This window comes from Pecten maximus, chromosome 1, assembly GCF_902652985.1.
Source record: "Pecten maximus chromosome 1, xPecMax1.1, whole genome shotgun sequence".
Taxonomy (NCBI): Eukaryota; Metazoa; Mollusca; class Bivalvia; order Pectinida; family Pectinidae; genus Pecten; species Pecten maximus.
Genome location: NC_047015.1, coordinates 6493877 through 6519638, shown reverse-complemented (window position 1 = coordinate 6519638; position 25762 = coordinate 6493877). Strand labels below are relative to the sequence as shown.

The following is a 25762-nucleotide window of genomic DNA, read 5'->3' as shown; positions in this document are numbered from 1 at the left end:
AGTCAGACGGAGGTCTGTGTACGTCTCCATACCTGGGTTGGATCTCTCCACATCAGTCAGACGGAGGTCTGTGTACGTCTCCATACCTGGGTTGGATCTCTCCACATCAGTCAGACGGAGGTCTGTGTACGTCTCCATACCTGGGTTGGATCTCTCCTCATCAGTCAGACGGAGGTCTGTGTACGTCTCCATACCTGGGTTGTATCTCTCCACATCAGTCAGGCAGAGGTCTGTGTACGTCTCCATACCTGGGTTGTATCTCTCCAAATCAGTCAGACGGAGGTCTGTGTACGTCTCCATACCTGGGTTGGATCTCTCCACATCAGACAGACGGAGGTCTGTGTACGTCTCCATACCTGGGTTGTATCTCTCCACATCAGTCAGGCGGAGGTCTGTGTACGTCTCCATACCTGGGTTGTATCTCTCCTCATCAGTCAGACGGAGGTCTGTGTACGTCTCCATACCTGGGTTGTATCTCTCCACATCAGTCAGACGGAGGTCTGTGTACGTCTCCATACCTGGGTTGGATCTCTCCTCATCAGTCAGACGGAGGTCTGTGTACGTTTCCATACCTGGGTTGTATCTCTCCTCATCAGTCAGACGGAGGTCTGTGTACGTCTCCATACCTGGGTTGTATCTCTCCACATCAGTCAGGCAGAGGTCTGTGTACGTCTCTATGATACCTAGGTTGGGTCTCTCCTCATCAGTCAGACGGAGGACTGTGTACGTCTCCGTGATACCTGGGTTGTATCTCTCCACATCAGTCAGACGGAGGTCTGTGTACGTCTCCGTGATATCTGGGTTGGGTCTCTCCTCATCAGTCAGACGGAGGTCTGTGTACGTCTCCGTGATATCTGGGTTGGGTCTCTCCACATCAGTCAGGCGGAGGACTGTGTACGTCTCCGTGATACCTGGGTTGGATCTCTCCACATCAGTCAGACGGAGGTCTGTGTACGTCTCCATACCTGGGTTGTATCTCTCCTCATCAGTCAGACGGAGGTCTGTGTACGTCTCCATACCTGGGTTGGATCTCTCCACATCAGTCAGACGGAGGTCTGTGTACGTCTCCATACCTGGGTTGTATATCTCAACATCAGTAAGACGGAGGTCTGTGTACGTCTCCATACCTGGGTTGTATCTCTCCACATCAGACAGACGGAGGTCTGTGTACGTCTCCATACCTGGGTTGGATCTCTCCACATCAGACAGACGGAGGTCTGTGTACGTCTCCATACCTGGGTTGGATCTCTCCACATCAGACAGACGGAGGTCTGTGTACGTCTCCATACCTGGGTTGTATCTCTCCACATCAGACAGACGGAGGTCTGTGTACGTCTCCATACCTGGGTTGTATCTCTCCACATCAGACAGACGGAGGTCTGTGTACGTCTCCATACCTGGGTTGGATCTCTCCACATCAGACAGACGGAGGTCTGTGTTGTATCTCTCCACATCAGACAGACGGAGGTCTGTGTACGTCTCCATACCTGGGTTGTATCTCTCCACATCAGTCAGACGGAGGTCTGTGTACGTCTCCATACCTGGGTTGTATCTCTCCACATCAGTCAGACGGAGGTCTGTGTACGTCTCCATACCTGGGTTGTATCTCTCCACATCAGACAGACGGAGGTCTGTGTACGTCTCCATACCTGGGTTGGATCTCTCCTCATCAGACAGACGGAGGTCTGTGTACGTCTCCATACCTGGGTTGGATCTCTCCACATCAGACAGACGGAGGTCTGTGTACGTCTCCATACCTGGGTTGTATCTCTCCACATCAGACAGACGGAGGTCTGTGTACGTCTCCATACCTGGGTTGTATCTCTCCACATCAGACAGACGGAGGTCTGTGTACGTCTCCATACCTGGGTTGTATCTCTCCACATCAGACAGACGGAGGTCTGTGTACGTCTCCATACCTGGGTTGTATCTCTCCACATCAGACAGACGGAGGTCTGTGTACGTCTCCATACCTGGGTTGTATCTCTCCACATCAGTCAGACGGAGGTCTGTGTGCGTCTCCGTGATACCTGGGTTGTATCTCTCCACATCAGACAGACGGAGGTTTGTGTACGTCTCCATACCTGGGTTGTATCTCTCCTCATCAGTCAGGCGGAGGTCTGTGTTGTATCTCTCCACATCAGTCAGACGGAGGTCTGTGTACGTCTCCATACCTGGGTTGTATCTCTCCTCATCAGACAGACGGAGGTCTGTGTACGTCTCCATACCTGGGTTGTATCTCTCCTCATCAGTCAGACGGAGGTCTGTGTACGTCTCCGTGATATCTGGGTTGGGTCTCTCCTCATCAGTCAGACGGAGGACTGTGTACGTCTCCGTGATACCTGGGTTGGATCTCTCCACATCAGTCAGACGGAGGTCTGTGTACGTCTCCATACCTGGGTTGTATCTCTCCACATCAGTCAGGCGGAGGTCTGTGTACGTCTCCATACATAGGTTGTATCTCTCCACATCAGACAGACGGAGGTCTGTGTACGTCTCCATACCTGAGTTGTATATCTCCACATCAGTCAGACGGAGGTCTGTGTACGTCTCCATACCTGGGTTGGGTCTCTCCTCATCAGTCAGACGGAGGTCTGTGTACGTATCCATACCTGGGTTGGATCTCTCCACATCAGTCAGACGGAGGTCTGTGTACGTCTCCATACCTGGGTTGTATCTCTCCATATCAGTCAGACGGAGGTCTGTGTACGTCTCCATACCTGGGTTGTATCTCTCCATATCAGTCAGACGGAGGTCTGTGTACGTCTCCATACCTGGGTTGTATCTCTCCATATCAGTCAGACGGAGGTCTGTGTACGTCTCCATACCTGTGTTGTATCTCTCCACATCAGTCAGACGGAGGTCTGTGTACGTCTCCGTGATAACTGGGTTGTATCTCTCCACATCAGTCAGACGGAGGTCTGTGTACGTCTCCATACCTGGGTTGGATCTCTCCTCATCAGTCAGACGGAGGTCTGTGTACGTTTCCATACCTGGGTTGTATCTCTCCTCATCAGTCAGACGGAGGTCTGTGTACGTCTCCATACCTGGGTTGTATCTCTCCACATCAGTCAGGCAGAGGTCTGTGTACGTCTCTGTGATACCTAGGTTGGGTCTCTCCTCATCAGTCAGACGGAGGACTGTGTACGTCTCCGTGATACCTGGGTTGTATCTCTCCACATCAGTCAGACGGAGGTCTGTGTACGTCTCCGTGATATCTGGGTTGGGTCTCTCCTCATCAGTCAGACGGAGGTCTGTGTACGTCTCCGTGATATCTGGGTTGGGTCTCTCCACATCAGTCAGGCGGGGGACTGTGTACGTCTCCGTGATACCTGGGTTGGATCTCTCCACATCAGTCAGACGGAGGTCTGTGTACGTCTCCATACCTGGGTTGTATCTCTCCTCATCAGTCAGACGGAGGTCTGTGTACGTCTCCATACCTGGGTTGGATCTCTCCACATCAGTCAGACGGAGGTCTGTGTACGTCTCCATACCTGGGTTGTATATCTCAACATCAGTAAGACGGAGGTCTGTGTACGTCTCCATACCTGGGTTGTATCTCTCCACATCAGACAGACGGAGGTCTGTGTACGTCTCCATACCTGGGTTGGATCTCTCCACATCAGACAGACGGAGGTCTGTGTACGTCTCCATACCTGGGTTGGATCTCTCCACATCAGACAGACGGAGGTCTGTGTACGTCTCCATACCTGGGTTGGATCTCTCCACATCAGACAGACGGAGGTCTGTGTACGTCTCCATACCTGGGTTGTATCTCTCCACATCAGACAGACGGAGGTCTGTGTACGTTTCCATACCTGGGTTGGATCTCTCCACATCAGACAGACGGAGGTCTGTGTTGTATCTCTCAACATCAGACAGACGGAGGTCTGTGTACGTCTCCATACCTGGGTTGTATCTCTCCACATCAGTCAGACGGAGGTCTGTGTACGTCTCCATACCTGGGTTGTATCTCTCCACATCAGTCAGACGGAGGTCTGTGTACGTCTCCATACCTGGGTTGTATCTCTCCACATCAGACAGACGGAGGTCTGTGTACGTCTCCATACCTGGGTTGGATCTCTCAACATCAGACAGACGGAGGTCTGTGTACGTCTCCATACCTGGGTTGGATCTCTCCACATCAGACAGACGGAGGTCTGTGTACGTCTCCATACCTGGGTTGTATCTCTCCACATCAGACAGACGGAGGTCTGTGTACGTCTCCATACCTGGGTTGTATCTCTCCACATCAGACAGACGGAGGTCTGTGTACGTCTCCATACCTGGGTTGTATCTCTCCACATCAGACAGACGGAGGTCTGTGTACGTCTCCATACCTGGGTTGTATCTCTCCACATCAGACAGACGGAGGTCTGTGTACGTCTCCATACCTGGGTTGTATCTCTCCACATCAGTCAGACGGAGGTCTGTGTACGTCTCCGTGATACCTGGGTTGTATCTCTCCACATCAGACAGACGGAGGTTTGTGTACGTCTCCATACCTGGGTTGTATCTCTCCTCATCAGTCAGGCGGAGGTCTGTGTTGTATCTCTCCACATCAGACAGACGGAGGTCTGTGTACGTCTCCATACCTGGGTTGTATCTCTCCTCATCAGACAGACGGAGGTCTGTGTACGTCTCCATACCTGGGTTGTATCTCTCCTCATCAGTCAGACGGAAGTCTGTGTACGTCTCCGTGATATCTGGGTTGGGTCTCTCCTCATCAGTCAGACGGAGGACTGTGTACGTCTCCGTGATACCTGGGTTGGATCTCTCCACATCAGTCAGACGGAGGTCTGTGTACGTCTCCATACCTGGGTTGTATCTCTCCACATCAGTCAGGCGGAGGTCTGTGTACGTCTCCATACATAGGTTGTATCTCTCCACATCAGACAGACGGAGGTCTGTGTACGTCTCCATACCTGGGTTGTATATCTCCACATCAGTCAGACGGAGGTCTGTGTACGTCTCCATACCTGGGTTGGGTCTCTCCTCATCAGTCAGACGGAGGTCTGTGTACGTATCCATACCTGGGTTGGATCTCTCCACATCAGTCAGACGGAGGTCTGTGTACGTCTCCATACCTGGGTTGTATCTCTCCACATCAGTCAGACGGAGGTCTGTGTACGTCTCCATACCTGGGTTGTATCTCTCCATATCAGTCAGACGGAGGTCTGTGTACGTCTCCATACCTGGGTTGTATCTCTCCATATCAGTCAGACGGAGGTCTGTGTACGTCTCCATACCTGTGTTGTATCTCTCCACATCAGTCAGACGGAGGTCTGTGTACGTCTCCGTGATAACTGGGTTGTATCTCTCCACATCAGTCAGACGGAGGTCTGTGTACGTCTCCATACCTGGGTTGTATATCTCCACATCAGACAGACGGAGGTCTGTGTACGTCTCCGTGATACCTGGGTTGTATCTCTCCACATCAGACAGACGGAGGTCTGTGTACGTCTCCATACCTGGGTTGTATCTCTCCTCATCAGTCAGACGGAAGTCTGTGTACGTCTCCGTGATATCTGGGTTGGGTCTCTCCTCATCAGTCAGACGGAGGACTGTGTACGTCTCCGTGATACCTGGGTTGGATCTCTCCACATCAGTCAGACGGAGGTCTGTGTACGTCTCCATACCTGGGTTGTATCTCTCCACATCAGTCAGGCGGAGGTCTGTGTACGTCTCCATACATAGGTTGTATCTCTCCACATCAGACAGACGGAGGTCTGTGTACGTCTCCATACCTGAGTTGTATATCTCCACATCAGTCAGACGGAGGTCTGTGTACGTCTCCATACCTGGGTTGGGTCTCTCCTCATCAGTCAGACGGAGGTCTGTGTACGTATCCATACCTGGGTTGGATCTCTCCACATCAGTCAGACGGAGGTCTGTGTACGTCTCCATACCTGGGTTGTATCTCTCCATATCAGTCAGACGGAGGTCTGTGTACGTCTCCATACCTGGGTTGTATCTCTCCATATCAGTCAGACGGAGGTCTGTGTACGTCTCCATACCTGGGTTGTATCTCTCCATATCAGTCAGACGGAGGTCTGTGTACGTCTCCATACCTGTGTTGTATCTCTCCACATCAGTCAGACGGAGGTCTGTGTACGTCTCCGTGATAACTGGGTTGTATCTCTCCACATCAGTCAGACGGAGGTCTGTGTACGTCTCCATACCTGGGTTGTATATCTCCACATCAGACAGACGGAGGTCTGTGTACGTCTCCGTGATACCTGGGTTGTATCTCTCCACATCAGACAGACGGAGGTCTGTGTACGTCTCCATACCTGGGTTGTATCTCTCCACGTCAGACAGACGGAGGTCTGTGTTGTATATCTCCACATCAGACAGACGGAGGTCTGTGTACGTCTCCATACCTGGGTTGTATCTCTCCACGTCAGACAGACGGAGGTCTGTGTTGTATCTCTCCACATCAGACAGACGGAGGTCTGTGTACGTTTCCATACCTGGGTTGTATCTCTCCACATCAGTCAGACGGAGGTCTGTGTACGTCTCCTTACCTGGGTTGGATCTCTCCACATCAGTCAGACGGAGGTCTGTGTACGTCTCCATGATAACTGGGTTGTATCTCTCCACATCAGTCAGGCAGAGGTCTGTGTACGTCTCCATACCTGGGTTGTATCTCTCCACATCAGTCAGACGGAGGTCTGTGTACGTCTCCGTGATAACTGGGTTGGATCTCTCCTCATCAGTCAGACGGAGGTCTGTGTACGTCTCCGTGATACCTGTGTTGTATCTCTCCACATCAGTCAGACGGAGGTCTGTGTACGTCTCCGTGATAACTGGGTTGGATCTCTCCACATCAGTCAGGCGGAGGTCTGTGTACGTCCCCATACCTGGGTTGTATCTCTCCACATCAATCAGACGGAGGTCTGTGTACGTCTCCATACCTGGGTTGTATCTCTCAACATCAGACAGACGGAGGTTTGTGTACGTCTCCGTGATACCTGTGTTGTATCTCTCCACATCAGTCAGACGGAGGTCTGTGTACGTCTCCGTGATACCTGGGTTGTATCTCTCCACATCAGTCAGACGGAGGTCTGTGTACGTCTCCATACCTGGGTTGTATCTCTCCATATCAGTCAGACGGAGGTCTGTGTACGTCTCCATACCTGGGTTGTATCTCTCCTCATCAGTCAGACGGAGGTCTGTGTACGTCTCCGTGATAACTGGGTTGGATCTCTCCACATCAGACAGACGGAGGTCTGTGTACGTCTCCATACATAATTTCTGCTCCTCTACGATACACTGCAGTACTGGGTTACAGTGCATCGTGGAGGAACTAATTAGATTGGTATCAGACCGATGTCTGTGTACGCGTCCTTACCTGGACATACATGTATCATTTATAAATATTTCGATTGTATACAAGGTAACTGATATTATTTATAGAATATATCGATTGTATAAATGGTGACTCGAATTATTTATAGAATATTTTGATTGTTAACAAGGTGACTGATATCATTTATAGATCATTTATATTGTATACAGCATTAGTCGATTGTATACAAGGTGACTGATATTTTTAATAGAATATTTCGATTGTATACAATGTAACTTATTAAAGCTATCTTTTGATTTTATTATATATATATTTTTATTTTTGTCTTTTTGTATCCTACATCTTCAATCCTTTTCGAAAACAATCGTTTTTTTGCTAACATCATTCCTTGTCACCTCTAAGTTAACAAACTCGTCGTTTTTTGTTAACACCATTCCTTGTCACCTCTAAGTTAACAAACTCGTCGTTTTTTGTTAACACCATTCGATCCTTGTCACCTCTAAGTTAACAAACTCGTCGTTTTTTGTTAACACCATTCCTTGTCACCTAGAAGTTAACAAACTCGTCGTTTTTTGTTAACGCCATTCTTTGTCACCTAGAAGTTAACAAACTCGTCGTTTTTTGTTAACGTCAATCCTTGTCACCTAGAAGTTAACAAACTCGTCGTATTTTTGTTAACACCATTCTTTGTCACCCAGAAGTTAACAAACTCGTCGTTTTTCGTTAACACCATTCCTTGTCACCTCTAAGTTAACAAACTCGTCGTTTTTCGTTAACACCATTCTTTGTCACCCAGAAGTTAACAAACTCGTCGTATTTTGTTAACGCCATTCTTTGTCACCTAGAAGTTAACAAACTCGTCGTTTTTTGTTAACGTCAATCCTTGTCACCTAGAAGTTAACAAACTCGTCGTTTTTTTGTTAACGCCATTCTTTGTCACCCAGAAGTTAACAAACTCGTCGTATTTTGTTAACGCCATTCTTTGTCACCCAGAAGTTAACAAACTCGTCGTATTTTGTTAACGTCATTCTTTGTCACCCAGAAGTTAACAAACTCGTCGTATTTTGTTAACGCCATTCTTTGTCACCCAGAAGTTAACAAACTCGTCGTATTTTGTTAACGCCATTCTTTGTCACCCAGAAGTTAACAAACTCGTCGTATTTTGTTAACGCCATTCTTTGTCACCCAGAAGTTAACAAACTCGTCGTATTTTGTTAACGTCATTCTTTGTCACCTAGAAGTTAACAAACCCGTCGTATTTTGTTAACGCCATTCTTTGTCACCCAGAAGTTAACAAACTCGTCGTATTTTGTTTAACGTCAATCCTTGTCACCTAGAAGTTAACAAACTCGTCGTATTTTGTTAACGTCAATCCTTGTCACCTAGAAGTTAACAAACTCGTCGTTTTTTGTTAACGTCAATCCTTGTCACCTAGAAGTTAACAAACTCGTCGTTTTTTGTTAACGCCATTCTTTGTCACCTAGAAGTTAACAAACTCGTCGTATTTTGTTAACGTCAATCCTTGTCACCTCTAAGTTAACAAACTCGTCGTTTTTTGTTAACGTCAATCCTTGTCACCTAGAAGTTAACAAACTCGTCGTTTTTTGTTAACGTCAATCCTTGTCACCTAGAAGTTAACAAACTCGTCGTATTTTGTTAACACCATTCCTTGTCACCCAGAAGTTAACAAACTCGTCGTATTTTGTTTAACGTCAATCCTTGTCACCTAGAAGTTAACAAACTCGTCGTATTTTGTTAACGTCAATCCTTGTCACCTCTAAGTTAACAAACTCGTCGTTTTTTGTTAACGTCAATCCTTGTCACCTAGAAGTTAACAAACTCGTCGTTTTTTGTTAACGCCATTCTTTGTCACCTAGAAGTTAACAAACTCGTCGTTTTTTGTTAACACCATTCCTTGTCACCTAGAAGTTAACAAACTCGTCGTATTTTGTTTAACGTCAATCCTTGTCACCTAGAAGTTAACAAACTCGTCGTATTTTGTTAACGTCAATCCTTGTCACCTCTAAGTTAACAAACTCGTCGTTTTTTGTTAACGTCAATCCTTGTCACTCAGAAGTTAACAAACTCGTCGTATTTTGTTAACGCCATTCTTTGTCACTCAGAAGTTAACAAACTCGTCGTATTTTGTTAACGTCAATCCTTGTCACCTAGAAGTTAACAAACTCATCGTTTTTTGTTAACGTCAATCCTTGTCACCTAGAAGTTAACAAACTCGTCGTTTTTTGTTAACGCCATTCTTTGTCACCTAGAAGTTAACAAACTCGTCGTATTTTGTTAACACCATTCCTTGTCACCTAGAAGTTAACAAACTCGTCGTATTTTGTTAACGTCAATCCTTGTCACCTAGAAGTTAACAAACTCGTCGTTTTTTGTTAACGCCATTCTTTGTCACCTAGAAGTTAACAAACTCGTCGTATTTTGTTAACACCATTCCTTGTCACCTAGAAGTTAACAAACTCGTCGTATTTTGTTAACGTCAATCCTTGTCACCCAGAAGTTAACAAACTCGTCGTTTTTTGTTAACGTCAATCCTTGTCACCTAGAAGTTAACAAACTCGTCGTTTTTTGTTAACGTCAATCCTTGTCACCTAGAAGTTAACAAACTCGTCGTTTTTTGTTAACGTCAATCCTTGTCACCTAGAAGTTAACAAACTCGTCGTTTTTTGTTAACGTCAATCCTTGTCACCTAGAAGTTAACAAACTCGTCGTTTTTTGTTAACGTCAATCCTTGTCACCTAGAAGTTAACAAACTCGTCGTTTTTTGTTAACACCATTCTTTGTCACCTAGAAGTTAACAAACTCGTCGTTTTTTGTTAACGTCAATCCTTGTCACCTAGAAGTTAACAAACCCGTCGTATTTTGTTAACACCATTCTTTGTCACCTAGAAGTTAACAAACTCGTCGTTTTTTGTTAACACCATTCTTTGTCACCTAGAAGTTAACAAACTCGTCGTTTTTTTGTTAACGTCAATCCTTGTCACCTAGAAGTTAACAAACTCGTCGTTTTTTGTTAACGTCATTCTTTGTCACCCAGAAGTTAACAAACTCGTCGTTTTTTGTTAACGTCAATCCTTGTCACCTAGAAGTTAACAAACTCGTCGTTTTACATGTAAATGTGTTACATACTACGCTTGCTTGCTTTGTCGTGGCGATAATACTCCATTGAATAGTCCTTAATAAAACAGTCTGTCTATCCGGGCAGGCGGATATAAGATAATAATGACTTGGTATTTCTTTTTCACGAAAATAATCAGTCTACAATCACGTGCCAGTGATTACGTGCTGTCTAATCGTGACGCTTGACTATCTATGACGTCACAAGTGCGTTGCTGGAGCGCCTAGATACCAGGGCGTGGAATGGGGTGCAGCACGTCGACACAAAATGCCCCCGACGACAGCACCGATGATGGGTCAGAGAACGTGTTCAATCAGGACCTTACTCCCGGAGTGACCCCGTACACAGGAGAGGAACAAAGGCTCATGAACGAAGTTCTACAGCAAGCGGAGCTGTCATCCGAGTCCGAGAGAACCGATCCACAACATTCGGAGTAAGGAAGAACGAAGTCCTACAGCAAGCGGGGCTGTCAGCCGAGTCTGAGAGAACCGATCCACAACATTCGGAGTAAGGCAGAAAGACAATACACACTACAGTTGTACGACAGACTATTCAGACAATCTCTGTCGATTTTATGCGTGTAAAGTCTCTCCACCATTTAAACATTCAATAACATTGTCTTCAAATTAAAATGGCAAATAAGTCAAGAGGTTCAACTGATTTTTGATTTGAAAACCCAATCTCCTCCTTTAGTTTCTGTTGAAATGTCATTACCGCGTGGTTTCTGTAGGTTAGATCAGAAATAGTGTGTTTATAAGCCCTCTCATAGGCTTGCCTTTAACCGCATGTGGGCCAAGAAGGCCAATTCGCTATACCACGTAGTTCAACCCAGAACAAATATTGTTCGTTTAAAACAGTTGTGTGACAAACTACATTAATTGTTCTTGATTTAAACATATTTTATTTTCATATTGGTTATATATAAAAATGGATTGGGCACAAGTTTTCAAACTTATACTAAGCCCGTTCCAGTTATTAATTTACAATATACATCCTCTAAACCATTGTTGAGTCTGCCCCTTAAGCATTGTTTAATCCACCCCCTTAACCATTGTCGAGCCTTGCGCATGTGGGTTAATGTTGCATTTATAATTAAACAGAACAAAAATTGTTATGTTTTTAGATAAATTCATTGTTTAATAATTTCCCCGTCAGTTCTGTTTTTTCTCAACCGGATTTTAATGTTACATGTACATGTAGGTGTCCAACGACCTTGTCATAGTCGGGATGTTTTCGTCGGTCCTCGTGTTCTAGTGTGGTCACGTGACCGGCGCGAAGGACTATACTTTTAATAATGGACGAAGTGCCGATTAATTGACTACTTTTTAAATGATTTTGCCAATGTTTGTAATTTTCGTTAAAATGTTCGCCACTTTTCGTTGCTCTCGTACAAATACCTTCACACTCTTATCTGTTTCATAAGTATTGCTGTTGGGTAGTCGGGTGCTCTAGGACGATTTATAGAGCACGTGTTAATGTTCATACTTCAATATTGGATTTCTTCGGTGTTTTAAATATCGAAATGAACAATCATTGATAGACGACTGCAATGGATCGTTATTAGTTCAATTAATTATTTACAGATGATTCCAAAAACATAAGGTATAGTTACTAAGAAGTTTTCGGTTGTACATGCAAGTTTGTAGTTTCAACACTATGGTAAATCCACCGTCCTCGCCGTTGCCATGACAACCGATCCAAGCTACGATCACGAATGCACTGGCAAAGTGAAAGTTGAAGTCTTATGCGCAACATGCCGTTTTATATTGATTGAAGTTGTTTTGCCATACCTGATCAATTGAAATATAAGAAAACTAAGAAAAACACTAAAACAACCACAAAATGACGCCTTCGTGTCAGGCAGTGCAAACACAACGTTAGATCTGTAAACATTGTGACGTCATCGGACGCAACATTAACCCACATGCGTGTTGAATCAATCCCCTTAGCCATTTTCGAGTTTGCCCCTCAACCTTGTTGAATCCATCCCATAACCATTGGCGAGACCGTCCCTTAGCCTTGTTGAATCCAACCCCTAAACCATTGGCGAGACCGTCCCTTAGCCTTGTTGAATCCATCCCATAACCATTGGCGAGACCGTCCCTTAGCCTTGTTGAATCCATCCCCTAAACCATTGGCGAGACCGTCCCTTAGCCTTGTTGAATCCATCCCCTAAACCATTGGCGAGACCGTCCCTTACCTTTGGTGAACCCGAACTCTAGACCCCGAGTCCACCCTTACCCCGGTAGAAGTTGAGGAAGTAAACTTTAATGAGTAGATTGTATGGTGACTGTCTGCTTACTATACTCTATTGTTCAATATACTGACAGTATACAGTTATTGTATGGTTGTGAGGCAAAGAGCACTTTTACTGTCCCCGAGACATGAACTATTTCCGGAGGCAAAGCAGAGGGAAATATTAAATGTCAATGGGGACAATAAAAGTGCTATTTCCAGAAATACCCAGACAATAATTGCTTTATCATACCAGCATTGAAATCATTTCATTTTTCTCTCGAATCAGTATTCATATCCTCCACTGTTTCTAATGAGGTTCCTCCGAAGATAGTCTTTCAGCATGCTAACTACTGTTTTTACTACTTGTTGTGTGTTAGCGCCGTCTTTTTCAGAAAAAAGTCCTCTCCAGCGCTTCTTCATCCAGAATATCGAAACTTGTAGATGAAGCCATTTCCTGAAATGTTCCTGTACCATTCACTTGAATGATTTTAGTAAATACGCTGTGCCTCTTTCGCTTGTCTTGTAAACGCTTACGTTCTCGAAAGCGCTTTTGGACTAAACTGTATTAGCAAGGGATGGCGGTAAAGACGATCCGAAGGATATGACAAATGAATTGTCCAATCAGAATGAACGAAAACAAAAACAAAAACAATAACAAAAAACAGAAAAACGCGAAAATATGAATGCGCTCATTCCGGGTAAATAGCACTTTTGACTATTAACCTTATCAATAGCATTTTTGGAGGATGTGGTTCAAATAACATTTCTATTGTCTACTTTTTATATAGTGTAAAGCAAGGAAGGTATAATAATTTATAATATTCGGAACTCCATAGTCATCTTACAGCGGAATTGTTCTGAGTACAGGTACTTTGGCGCGACTATTGCACTAAGCCGGTATGCCTGTGTAGTTCGAAACCTACGTGGGACAGTTGCCGGGTACTCCAGCTTTCCTCCACCTCCAAAACCTGGCACGTCCTTAAATGACCCTGGCTGTTGATAGGACGTTAAACAAAATAAACCAAACCAAACCTGTGTAGTTCGTCAGTCAGATGGAATGCCCGACAGGCCTTGCTCTCAGCACTCCCTTCCCGACTCGTGTAGTCAAAATGAAAGTCGTTACAAGACTGGTTTGGTTTGGCGTCTATTTTATAGGAGTAGGGCCTTGTAGTCGCTAGTTTACTAAACTGCTATCAATTGTGTGTTGTAGTGTGTGACAGAGTTGTATCATCTTGTTCCTATGTCTACATACTTTAAGTTTGTGTTTAGTTGCTAGACTTCACTTACAAATTATGCCTCGGAATGTAAGACCCTGACGGACAAAAGATCCGCGAACCTGGGTATATATTTCAAGGTGTCGGTTTGAGTAGAACGTGTACATCACAGGTAGAAACCGACTTCATTAACTACTGTTGAGTCAACCCTTAGCCCTGATGAATAGAACCTATTACCCTTTTTGGAAGCAAACCCCTCATCCCTTGTTTAAACCAACCTCGTAACCCTTGCCGAGTCCATCTTAGCTTGTCCTTGTCGACTCCGTCATCTTAGCCTTGTTGTGTCCATCCCATTTACCCTGATAGAATCAACTCCCTTAACCATGTGGAGTATGTGTCTTATCCTTGTTGACACCGCTCCTAACCTTCCTTGTTGACACCGCCCCTAACATTCCTTGTTGACACCGCCCCTAACCTTCCTTGTTGACACCGCCCCTAACATTCCTTGTTGACACCGCCCCTAACCTTCCTTGTTGACACCACCCCAACCTTCCTTGTTGACACCGCCCCTAACCTTCCTTGTTGACACCGCTCCTAACCTTCCTTGTTGACACCGCCCCTAACCTTCCTTGTTGACACCGCCCCTAACCTTCCTTGTTGACACCGCCCCTAACATTCCTTGTTAACATCGTCCCTTACCCTCGAGTCCGACCCTTTCCCTTGTTGACACCGCCCCTAACCTTCTCTATTGACACGGCCCCTAACCTTCCTCGTTGACACCGCCCCTAACCTTCTCTATTGACACCGCCCCTAACCTTCTCTATTGACACCGCCCCTAACCTTCCTTGTTGACACCGCCTCTAACCTTCTCTATTGACACCGCCCCTAACCTTCCTCGTTGACACCGCCCCTAACCTTCCTCGTTGACACCGCCCCTAACCTTCCTCGTTGACACCGCCCCTAACCTTCTCTATTGACACCGCCCCTAACCTTCCTTGTTGACACCGCCCCTAACCTTCCTTGTTGACACCACCCCTAACCTTCCTTGTTGACACCGCCCCTAATCTTCTCTATTGACACCGCCCCTAACCTTCCTTGTTGGCACCGCCCCTAACCTTCCTTGTTGACACCACCCCTAACCTTCCTTGTTGACACCGCCCCTAACCTTCCTCGTTGACACCGCCCCTAACCTTTCTCGTTGACACCGCCCCTAACCTTCCTCGTTGACACCGCCCCTAACCTTCTCTATTGACACCGCCCCTAACCTTCCTTGTTGACACCGCCCCTAACCTTCCTTGTTGACACCGCCCCTTACCTTCCTTGTTGACACCGCCCCTAACCTTCCTTGTTGTCACCGCCCCTAACCTTCCTTGTTGTCACCGCCCCTGACCTTCCTTAACCTTGTGGAGTATGTGTCTTATCCTTGTTGACACCGCCCCTAACCTTCCTTGTTGACACCGCCCCTAACCTTCCTTGTTGACACCGCCCCTAACCTTCCTTGTTGGCACCGCCCCTAACCTTCCTTATTGACACTGCCCCTAACCTTCCTTGTTGACACTGCCCCTAACCTTCCTTGTTGACACTGCCCCTAGCCTTCCTTGTTGACACCGCCCCTAACCTTCCTCGTTGACACCGCCCCTAACCTTCTCTATTGACACCGCCCCTAACCTTCCTTGTTGACACCGCCCCTAACCTTCCTTGTTGACATCGCCCCTAACCTTCCTTGTTGACACCGCCCCTAACCTTCTCTATTGACACCGCCCTTAACCTTCCTTGTTGACACCGCCCCTAACCTTCCTTGTTGACACCGCCCCTAACCTTCCTTGTTGACATCGCCCCTAACCTTCTCTATTGACACCGCCCCTAACCTTCCTTGTTGACACCGCCCCTAACCTTCCTTGTTGACACCGCCCCTAACCTTCCTTGTTGACATCGCCCCTAACCTTCCTTGTTGACACCGCCCCTAACCTTCCTTATTGACACCGCCCCTAACCTTCCTTGTTGACATCGCCCCTAACCTTCCTTGTTGACACCGCCCCTAACCTTCTCTATTGACACCGCCCCTAACCTTCTCTATTGACACCGCCCCTAACCTTCCTTGTTGACACCGCCCCTAACCTTCCTTGTTGACACCGCCCCTAACCTTCCTTGTTGACACCGCCCCTAACCTTCCTTGTTGACACCGCCCCTTATCCCTGGATGGCTCCACCCCTTACTCTTGTTGAGACTGCCTCTTCCCTTTTTGACACCGCCCCTTACGCCGGTTGACTCCGCCCCTTACCCTGGCTGACTCCTTCCCTTACGTTTGCTGAATCCGACCCTTTCCTTCGTTGAATCTGCTCCTATCCCTGCTTGACTCCATCCTTTACCCTTGTTGAGACCACCTTTTACACCTTGTTGACTCCGCCCCTCACTCTTGCTAAATCCGACCCTTTCCCTTGTTGACTCTGCTCAGGGGGGGGGGGGGGAGTCCTGGGCTTGAACCGCGATCTGGCCATGCAGTTTTCCTCTCCTGTTACATAATATTGCGCCCAACTAAGTACCCACGGAGGTGGTGTAGGGTCTCGTGTGTGTCTTTGGGGTCGACGACTTTTGTTGAAGAAGGTAGGAATGTAGCGGAACTGGACTGGGATGAACGCCGGTGACCAGGTACAGTAGCACATATTGGTAGAGCATCTGGCTAGTTTTCGGAGATCCCGGTTCGAACCCCGTTCTGGCCGTGCATTTCCCTCTCCTATTACACATAAAACAAACTCAGATGTTGTGTGTGACGTGTTGTATTATGTACAAATGATTATTAACTAATGCTTTACATCATACAAACTTGATATGTTACAGTCGATTGTTTGTTTCATAAAAAACACCGGTAATACATATGTAAGGTAAAGACCACTTGATGCTTGTTTCACAAGTAAATATATCACAAACTCAAAAATGTACCCACGAAATTCAATAAAGACAATATCAACAGATTACACCGGTAAAATATATTGCTGCCAGGTGGAGACAGATGTCACGTGGTAGGAGGCGGCGTAGGGCACGTGCCGTTATAGCCCTCGTCGGAGCTGTCGTTGCAGTCGGGAAAGCCGTCGTTGATATCCTCACACGGAAAACACTTGTTGCCGTCACACTTGAAATACGTATGGGGACACACACGGTCTTCTGTCAATGGGAAATAACACGTGTTAGACATAGTAATTATAAACACATGTTATACATAGTAATTATAAACACGTGTTAGACATAGTAATTATAAACACGTGTAAGACCTACTTATCCTGAATACGTGTTAGACATAGTATCTATAAACACGTGTTAGACATAGTAATTATAAACACGTGTTAGACATAGTAATTATAAACACGTGTTAGACATAGTAATTGTAAACACGTGTAAGACATAGTAATTATAATCACGTGTTAGACATAGTAATTGCACAAACTTCATAAATCTAGTAAGTATATCAGCTTCGGACCTCTAAATATATCTATGTAAAAAGAATGTTAGATTTAGTAATTATATCATGATCAGCGTCAGACCTTTCAGTATAAACCCACATGTTAGATCTATTAATTATATAAACTTCGGAGATCTAGTAATTATATAAACTTCAGAGATCTAGTAATTATATAAGCTTCGGAGATCTAGTAATTATATAAACTTCGAAGATCTAGTAATTATATAAACTTCGGAGATCGAGTAATTATATTAAATTCGGAGATCTAGTAATTATATAAACTTCGGAGATCTAGTAATTATATAAACTTCGGAGATCTAGTAATCATATAAACTTCGGAGGTCTAGTAATTATCTAAACTTCGGAGATCTAGTAATTATATAAACTTCGGAGATCTAGTAATTATATAAACTTCGGAGGTCTAGTAATTATCTAAACTTCGGAGATTTAGTAATTATATAAACTTCGGAGATCTAGTAATTATATAAACTTCGAAGATCTTGTAAGTATGTAAGTTTAAGATATCTCAACATGACAACCATTGTTAAGTAAATCTAGTAATTACATAAGCTTCGGATCTCCATAATATAAAAACATGTTTTAGTTCTAGTAATTTTACACGCTTCGGAGATGTAGCCTAATATACGCTTCCGATATCTCAAATTCTCAATGTAAAAACAAATGTTAGTTCCGGTAATTAAAAAAACTTCGGAGATCCAGTAATTATACCAGCTTCGGACCATAAATATGCATTAAAAAAAATTGTTAGATCTATGGTTGTATCATTGTCTTTTTTTGCTACTGAAAACTGAATTTTCTTGCATACAACTGTTTTAAGTGGCCAACTTAGTTCTGCTTCTTACCTTTTATTACCAATAAAATGGTGGATTGTTTTCTTGTACATGGTTTTTCCCTAAATATATAAGTATCTTCATGATTTATATTTAATCATTGGTGACGTAGAATGTCACTGGAAAAGTTTGGCCTTTGTATCATCGAAATGATCTTGTATAAACTTAGGATCTCTCACAATATGAGAACTCGTGATTAATATCTATCAATCATCAGCACAACATCAATCTTTATTTCCTCCGATATGAAGATAAGTATGCTATATAGAACCACAAGATATATGTGTGTATACATTTACACATTTACAATACACGCCGAGGAAAGTATTCACACTTAAGTTCACCAAAACACCCACGTACTCTTACACATACTCTCTCCCTCTCTCGCGCGCGCGCACCCACGCACGCACGCACTTTCACACACACGCTCTTGCACTCTATGTAGCTCTTTATATTAAGATGTAGTAAGTTTCAGGTCATACACGTACAAAACATGCACGATTTAAAGTCACTTTGTAAGCTTTCTATGACCTGTTGACTCACCACAGAGGGATGGAAGCTCGTCCTCACCACCAGAACAGTCGCTGTCTCCGTCACACGCCCAGATGTTTGGAATACAATCAGAAGTACAGGCGAATTCGGACCGATCACATGTGACAGAGCGCCTGACAACTGTAACAAAGACGTACACGTAAGACTAGTAGTTTTACCGGTACTCTGTCTTCAAGAATAAGACCCCGTCCCCATATATGTATCCTTAAAAAGGTACTTGCGTCAAGTATTGTGGTTATATCATCATTTTATGAATTTATCATTGATATGGTTATTATTGTCAAGCTACTACGATGGATTATTTTTGCGGATACATGTGTACGGAGTGTGCATTATTTTCCACGTTATTACCACGCTATAAATAAATTGTGCCTCATTTGTATGGAACACCAAGTATATTCAATTATTTGAACCTATCTTCAAATAATTGAAGATAGGTTCAATTCAATTAAAGTTGGTTTAATTCAATTAGAGATATGTTCAATTAAATTAGAGATAGGTTCAATTCAATTGTACCTTTCTTTAAATAATTAAAGATAGGTACAAATAATTGGACCCATCTTCAATTGAATAGAACCTATCTTCAAATAATTGAAGATAGGTTCAATTAATTGAATATATGTTAATTTGGCGTTCCATACATTTGTGAGAGAAAACGTGCTGGTGCTAATGTTTTTTTTTGTAGATAGTATTTTGATATCGAATGATGATATAGTGCTGTCCTCGTAGCTAACATGAACATATATATATATATATCAGTAATTGGTGTAATCAGTATATGGAGCCTGGTCAATCGTGCCGATGACTCGGTGGACGTAGCTAGAGTTTATATGACCAACACGGAAGCTGAGTCCTTGACACGATTGATCAGGCTACCAGGTAACAGAAACATTGGTACATATGATTGTAATATACTACTGACTTTAGTCATATACCAATATTTGACTTGTTACTGTGTATTTTGTGCATTATATTCACTTTAATAACTAAGTCATGCTCATCAAACTATTTGCTTAAAAGATATCGATAGATTTGATGTAAATTGTGGGTAATGGTATGGCATAAGAAATTATGTATTGACATCCCTTACGCATTTATATTATGTCACAAATGCTGCCATTTGTAAATACCATTGTATACATGTTTATAGAAAAGAACGTTTATAAGTTTTCCAACTTTTGTTCGAATATTTCCAAATGAAATATGTTAAGACTAATTTAAGCTAACATGTCATGATTAGAAATACTTGTTTCAAAGTTAACGATTGTCAGTTATATCATCATTTTTATAAAGCTGAACGTTCAAACTTAAAATCTGTTAATTTTTTGTTTTGAAGCACACCTACCTTTCTTGATATGCGCTGTCTGGCACAAGGAAAGTAGTGTTAGTCCCGCCATGAACACAAAACGTACGGTAGTACTGTATAGCTCCGTCATCCTGACCAGGCGAGTTTGGTGGAACGTGGCCCCGGGGCTGTTTATACCCTCCGCCGTGGGGGTGGAGTAGTTTATCACACCACCTCCAGGCGTATGGTATGATCACATTCCGATTCATCTCAAAAACGCATGCATTGCTCGTACGATCAGGAATGGTACTACACAGCACCGAGCTGTGATTGGTCAATGTTCCGCTCCGCTAGATTTGATTGGCCAGTTCCATGAGCAGATTCCCGATGTCCTAACCTGTAATGACGTGGTTGATTTTGACCCGCGTCATTGTGTATCTCTGGGGTCACCGACATTTCAGCCGTTTCAACATAAGTTTATCTGTATACATCAGATAGAGCCAAAACATAATCACACATCTGTTTTAAGTACTTAGTGTTATCAGATGTCGGTATGTGAAGTCAGGGGATAGCTGTGTGAACGCGAGTATAATTGGCACAGGTTTATACTGTTTTGTATTCTGAATAGTTTGATTTTGTAAATTTCATGTCATATTTTCAATCAGATTAATATCATGGATAATCTTTATTACGAATGCAATAAACGGATAGCTCGGTACAACGTCAGTAGGATTCATATTTATCCTATAACTACGCTCGCTTCACAACTGATATGGCACGTGATAAATGCGTAATAGTGTGTTGTCGTTTTTGTTTACACACCGCGATATGTAATCACTTCCAAAGCCTCCGATTGGTAATTTCTGATTGGGTAATTCCTGGCCTTTGACAACATACGACTTTTAGTTGTCTCATTCATTTTTCGTCGTTTGTCAATCAAAAGATCAGCATGGATATGTACACGTTTAGTGGATTTGCCAGGGCCAACATTGGTATATATCAGGGTGTGATACTGACCCCACCTCCCCCTTGATTCTCAATATGCAGTGGACCCCGATAGCCATGAATGAATCATCAAAACCAATAACAAATAAACAATAATAGCTTACCTACGAAATCCAGGAAAGGACCGATATTTAAATCTAACGGTTTTGTTTTGTTTAACGTCCTATAACAGCCAGGGTATAGAACGGTAGAATTAGTCTAATAATAAAGGCTTAATTTCGCACAACAAGCAATATGTACTTACCCCATTATAAATACTACGAACGCTTAGTCATATCATTTTTAGAAGAAAAAAATAAATATAAGTCGTACGAACGAGATAAAAAGTCGTACGAACAAGTTGATTGGTATCTGAGAAGTTAATATCATCAATCCGTAACACACATTCAAAAGTTGAAATAGGAACTAAGTTTGTTTTAATGTCACCCGCGGGTCAAAGCTTAAGATTTAACAATTTTCCAATAAATATGAGAAAAAGCAACAGAGACGCGGACGTGATTACCCTGAAACTTCCAACTTGTCTCATATATTTGGATTCTTTATTTGAAAATGTACATTTGTATTTTGATAGAAAAACACGAAGAAATGAAGATGTTGGAATGTTGACAATGATTATCTATAAATAGCAACAGTGACCTTGATCTTTACCTGAAAACCATGATGTGTATGAATGTGAAATTTCATTCAAATATATCCATCTTTTAAAGTTATTCTCCGGAAACCAGAATTTCAAAAAAAGAAAAGAAAATTGAGCAACAGTGACCTTCGTGTTTGACCTTTTTTGACCCCAAACTCAATCGAACTCTTTATTACCTATTAAGCTGACATTGTTTAAACGTTCAACCAAATCCATTCATCCTTTCTGAAGTTATCATTGTCTGGAAACCAAAATTTGACGAAAATAGCTATTTTTAGCAAGTTACCCTCGAAGTTGACATTTTGAGTCTAAACTCGATTCCACTCTGTACGTTTCATTTAAATCCAATCTTTTCTCGAGTTTTCGTCTGGAAACCAACTTCTGGACACACAGACAGACGTCCGGATAGACAGACATCCGCATAAATAGACATTCAGACAGACATCCGGACACAGACAGTCATACGGACATCCGAACAGACAGACAGACATCCGGACACACAGACAGTCATACGGACATCCGAACAGACAGACAGACATTCAGACAGACATCCGGACACACAGACAGTCATACGGACATCCGAACAGACAGACATACATCCAGACAGACATCCGGATACACAGACAGTCATACGGACATCCGAACAGACAGACAGACATCCAGACAGACATCCGGACACACAGACAGTCATACGGACATCCAAACAGACAGACAGACAGGCAGACAGGCGGGCACTATAGTCCCCTATGGTTTTACCGACAGGGGACTAATAACACATGGTGAAAAACGAGGATGTCAGAGGTATACCCATACTTAAACTGTATAATTAATTTGACCAATATCCAAGAAAGAATGGAGTTGCTACATGCAAGTGTTTTAAATTGAATCAGTTGCTATTCTTTAATCTTGAAACCCTTGCAAAGCTCTGGCATTCAAATAGATCATAAATACCATACAAATACAGTTCAATGCCTAAGTATAATATTGAATTTGAGCATGACACAATGCTATATGGGACTCACAAACTCCTACCGTATTTTATGGTTGGTGTATAACAAAAACTTTGGAGAGACCTAGCCAGGTACTTGTACACCTGTTGTACTCTGGCCAGGTCACCATAATGATATGATAAACCTGTCGATTTAGTTCAATTAATTTATTCTGCAAGACTTACGGTGTTTGTACGACTTAATCATTTCGTTTGTACGACTTTTTATCTCGTTCGTACGACTTTTTATCTCGTTTGTACGACTTTTTATCTCGTTCGTACGACTTTTTATCTCGTTTGTACGACTTTTTATCTCGTTCATATGACCTTTTTTTTTTAATCTCGATCGTACGACTTTTTATCTCGTTCGTACGACTTTTTATCTCGTATGACTTCATATCTCGTTCGTACGACTCAAATTTACTTGTTTCCTCTGAAAAATGACACGAATAAACTTTCGTAAAATACACTCCGATCCAGCTGTAGAAAATAAACCAATCCTTATATATACACTTGAGCACTATGACATTTTTTTACAAAAGAAAAAGAAAAATGGCTTTATGCACATCGTTATAACAACGGTCAGTTTTATAAAACAGCCAAATCGAAAAACACTGGTGCTGCCGTGGTGTCGTTGACGGCAGATAATAAACAAAGTAGTTCGGAAAGGAAACAATGCAATCAATATGTTTTACAATATTTATTAAAATATTTAGCCATTGTTTTTTATTTTTGTGAATTAACACTTCATCATTGAAAGATATTTCTTTGATCGTATTGCCTAAAATTATGATTTACAGCCGCGAAGTTATACTTTGACAAGTGCTCAACGTGAAAATGACACGCCATATCTACACTGATTCTGTTGGTGCTTCAATAGTTCCGAATCCCGAATTTGCGGTAATCATAGGTCCAATTCTGGGGATAAATTCACATTGAAAATCTTGAAATTCATCTGTCCCTCGTCATCGGACATAGCGCCACTGGTCTCATGGTGTCAGTGTTGTGGTGTCATGGTGTCAGTGTTGTGGTGTCATGGTGTCAGTGTTGTGGTGTCATGGTGTCAGTGTTGTGGTGTCATGGTGTCAGTGTTGTGGTGTCATGGTGTCAGTGTTGTGGTCTCATGGTGTCAGTGTTGTGGTGTCATGGTGTCAGTGTTGTGTTGTCATGGTGTCAGTGTTGTGGTGTCATGGTGTCAGTGTTGTGGTGTCATGGTGTCAGTGTTGTGGTGTCATGGTGTCAGTGTTGTGGTCCCATGGTGTCAGTGGTGTGGTGTCATGGTGTCAGTGTTGTGGTGTCATGGTGTCAGTGTTGTGGTGTCATGGTGTCAGTGTTGTGGTCCCATGGTGTCAGTGGTGTGGTGTCATGGTGTCAGTGGTGTGGTGTCATGGTGTCAGTGTTGTGGTGTCATGGTGTCAGTGTTGTGGTGTCATGGTGTCAGTGTTGTGGTGTCATGGTGTCAGTGTGTGGTGTCATGGTGTCAGTGGTGTGGTGTCATGGTGTCAGTGTTGTGGTGTCATGGTGTCAGTGTTGTGGTGTCATGGTGTCAGTGTTGTGGTGTCATGGTGTCAGTGTTGTGGTGTCATGGTGTCAGTGTTGTGGTGTCATGGTGTCAGTGTTGTGGTGTCATGGTGTCAGTGTTGTGGTGTCATGGTGTCAGTGTTGTGGTGTCATGGTGTCAGTGTTGTGGTGTCATGGTGTCAGTGTTGTGGTGTCATGGTGTCAGTGTTGTGGTGTCATGGTGTCAGTGTTGTGGTGTCATGGTGTCAGTGTTGTGGTGTCATGGTGTCAGTGTTGTGGTGTCATGGTGTCAGTGTTGTGGTGTCATGGTGTCAGTGTTGTGGTGTCATGGTGTCAGTGTTGTGGTGCCATGGTGTCAGTGTTGTGGTGTCATGGTGTCAGTGGTGTGGTGTCATGGTGTCAGTGTTGTGGTGTCATGGTGTCAGTGTTGTGGTGTCATGGTGTCAGTGTTGTGGTGTCATGGTGTCAGTGGTGTGGTGTCATGGTGTCAGTGGTGTGGTGTCATGGTGTCAGTGTTGTGGTGTCATGGTGTCAGTGTTGTGGTGTCATGGTGTCAGTGTTGTGGTGTCATGGTGTCAGTGGTGTGGTGTCATGGTGTCAGTGGTGTGGTGTCATGGTGTCAGTGTTGTGGTGTCATGGTGTCAGTGTTGTGGTCCCATGGTGTCAGTGTTGTGGTGTCATGGTGTCAGTGTTGTGGTGTCATGGTGTCAGTGTTGTGGTGTCATGGTGTCAGTGTTGTGGTGTCATGGTGTCAGTGGTGTGGTGTCATGGTGTCAGTGGTGTGGTGTCATGGTGTCAGTGGTGTGGTGTCATGGTGTCAGTGTTGTGGTGTCATGGTGTCAGTGTTGTGGTCTCCTGGTGTCAGTGTTGTGGTGTCATGGTGTCAGTGTTGTGGTCCCATGGTGTCAGTGGTGTGGTGTCATGGTGTCAGTGTTGTGGTGTCATGGTGTCAGTGTTGTGGTGTCATGGTGTCAGCGTGTGGTCTCATGGTGTCAGTGTTGTGGTCTCATGGTGTCAGTGTTACATACTATACAATTCCTATTTCGCCCTTGCTTTACAACAAGGTCGTTTGTACTGATTATTTTTATTTTCATGAACGCAATACATTTTAATGTTGTTTTGTAAGGATTGACATTTTTCTTTATCTTTTTAACAACTTGATTTTTCACACGTCGGCACCTTTAAGACAAGCAGTTCTGTTTACATTTGATATCGTCAATGATTGTCAAATTAATATTTCATTTTGTAAAATACAGAAATTTTAATTTACAAATAGAGAACAAGTGATATTAGGTGTGTACCTAAAACAGATACTAAACTTTCCTTTATCATGAACTATATTTAAATGAAATGAGATATACATGTATCAGAGACTGATGGTTATATTGGATGTATCTATTGTTTTGTCATATAACTGTCTTGTTCTACCTTGTTATATGTACATTCTGTGTGACAGTCTCCCATTACTCCTGTGTTAAAATGCAGCCCAGATCACATGACGTCACTTCCGTCAGCGTCAAAAAAATGTTTGGCAATGAGTTGCGGGTGAATCAAACCTAGCAAGGA

At 43.7% G+C, this 25762-nt stretch overlaps 1 protein-coding gene across 1 annotated transcript; it reads right to left on the bottom strand.

Annotated features, from left to right (window-relative positions):
- Positions 1-16661: 16661 nt before the first annotated feature.
- LOC117323347 (very low-density lipoprotein receptor-like) lies at positions 16662-20358 on the bottom strand. The gene is made up of 3 exons (XM_033878522.1): positions 20106-20358; positions 18752-18880; positions 16662-17062 (listed from the first exon to the last, which is right to left on the bottom strand). The coding sequence occupies exons 1-3, from the start codon at positions 20194-20196 to the stop codon at positions 16914-16916; spliced, it is 369 nt and encodes a 122-aa protein (XP_033734413.1). The 5' UTR covers positions 20197-20358; the 3' UTR covers positions 16662-16913.
- Positions 20359-25762: the final 5404 nt, after the last annotated feature.

Excerpts from the sequence above, each read along its gene's own strand:
- LOC117323347 (XM_033878522.1), bottom strand. The coding sequence starts at position 20,196 with ATGACGGAGCTATACAGTACTACCGTACGTTTTGTGTTCATGGCGGGA. Across the intron at positions 18,881-20,105 it reads GACAGCGCATATCAAGAAAG|TTGTCAGGCGCTCTGTCACA; the intron begins GTAGGTGTGCTT and ends TCTTTGTTACAG. Across the intron at positions 17,063-18,751 it reads CGAGCTTCCATCCCTCTGTG|AAGACCGTGTGTGTCCCCAT; the intron begins GTGAGTCAACAG and ends TCCCATTGACAG.